This window comes from Amphiura filiformis, chromosome 2 (genome assembly GCF_039555335.1).
Source record: "Amphiura filiformis chromosome 2, Afil_fr2py, whole genome shotgun sequence".
NCBI classification, from domain to species: Eukaryota; Metazoa; Echinodermata; class Ophiuroidea; order Amphilepidida; family Amphiuridae; genus Amphiura; species Amphiura filiformis.
Window position 1 is genome coordinate 22,982,956 of NC_092629.1, and position 1,451 is coordinate 22,984,406.

At 41.6% G+C, this 1,451-nt stretch overlaps 1 protein-coding gene across 1 annotated transcript; it reads right to left on the reverse strand.

The window, feature by feature from the left end:
- Nucleotides 1–617: 617 nt before the first annotated feature.
- LOC140139154 (uncharacterized) lies at nt 618–1,034 on the reverse strand. Its single transcript, XM_072160938.1, has one exon. The coding sequence runs from the start codon at nt 1,032–1,034 to the stop codon at nt 618–620; it is 417 nt and encodes a 138-aa protein (XP_072017039.1).
- Nucleotides 1,035–1,451: the final 417 nt, after the last annotated feature.

Here is a 1,451-nt window from a genome sequence, read left to right on the forward strand (position 1 = left end):
TATGACATGTTTGTCATGTGCCTCCTTCAGATGATGTCTTGCTTTCTCGACTCTCACATCATAGCAAAGCGCATTTTGATTTTTCTTCTTTTGGACACGTGGTAACAACTTTGCAGCAGTTTCCTTGTTAGCTTGTATGAAATAGCTATATCTTGTGGATTGGTCAGTACCAACATCTTCCTCTGTTAGTGCAGTGAATCTATTTCGCACTTCAATTGTATAGTTTTCCTGCAGATCTGGATCAGAAGCAAGTTTGTTCCAGTTATATTTTACTCTCTTTGGAGGTGATTTGCCATTTGCTCGGAGACTAAGCCTTATATTGGCTGTTACGATTCTGTGATCTGATCCTATGCTGGCAAATGAGTTATAGGCCTCAGAATTGATCACGCTATTCCTCCATTTCTTCCTGACTAGCACATAGTCAAGCTGTGCTCTATACCCACTTGGCAGCTCACATGTCCATAATTTTGTTGCCCTCTTCTGAAATGTGGTATTGGTAACAACAAGGTTGTTTTCTAGAGTATAATCTAGCATAAGTTCACCATTTCTGTTTGTAGTTTCGTGATAAGAAAACTTTGCTATGTCCTGTCCAACTCTTGCATTGAAATCTCCAATTACTATGAGAAAGTTGTGTGCAGGTACTTCCTGGTTGCTTTAGTCAGCTGATTGTAGAAGTCTGTAACATCATCTTCATCAGCGACATTTGTTGGAGAGTATGTCACTATGATTGTAGTCTGTGGGTTGCCATTAAGTGTGACTTTAAGTATTCTTGGTGATATGTAGCATACAGATACTAAAACTTTTCTGGCAAAATTACTCAGTAGAACTCCAACTCCACCGACTGCTGCACCCATGCTGTTTCTCCATGCAGAGCTAGTTATAAGCTGGAATCCTTCAATGAGATTTTCGTACTGAAGTTGGTCATCATGGACTGTTCTGTGCTCTTGGATGCCAATAACATCTATTTTGTAGTCCTGGGCCAGTGCACATAGTTCGATTTGTTTATGTGGGCTTCGTAGTGTCCTAGTATTCATAGTAGCAATGTTCACAGCTCTCTTGCATTTCAGAAAGCTTGATAAGCTTGTTTTCCTTCGCTTCCACCACCATCAATTGGTACCCTTCCGTACGGCTTTGAGGTAGCAACGTCATCTCTTTCACCACACAGTGGTGAAGTGGCTTCTCACTCTTCAGGACAATTAGCAGGGACTTTAACCCTGGTGTTAATAGTTTTTGCCATCATATTTGTCTTTCAATTGCTAGATATTGATGGTGGTCGCAACTCCTACCATCCGTTGTCCATTGGCCGTTGGGAGATGTAGTCCTCCTCTTCCGCCCTTCTGCCGTTGAAGGATCATCCTTTCATCCGCCATGGGTAATGGACTACCCATTAGATAGCAATATTTTATGACCTTTCAAGACTGCTCCAACAGCCTTTCAGGTCACAAACTATT

Coding starts and splice junctions, on each gene's coding strand:
- LOC140139154 (XM_072160938.1), bottom strand. CDS start 1,034: ATGAATACTAGGACACTACGAAGCCCACATAAACAAATCGAACTATGT.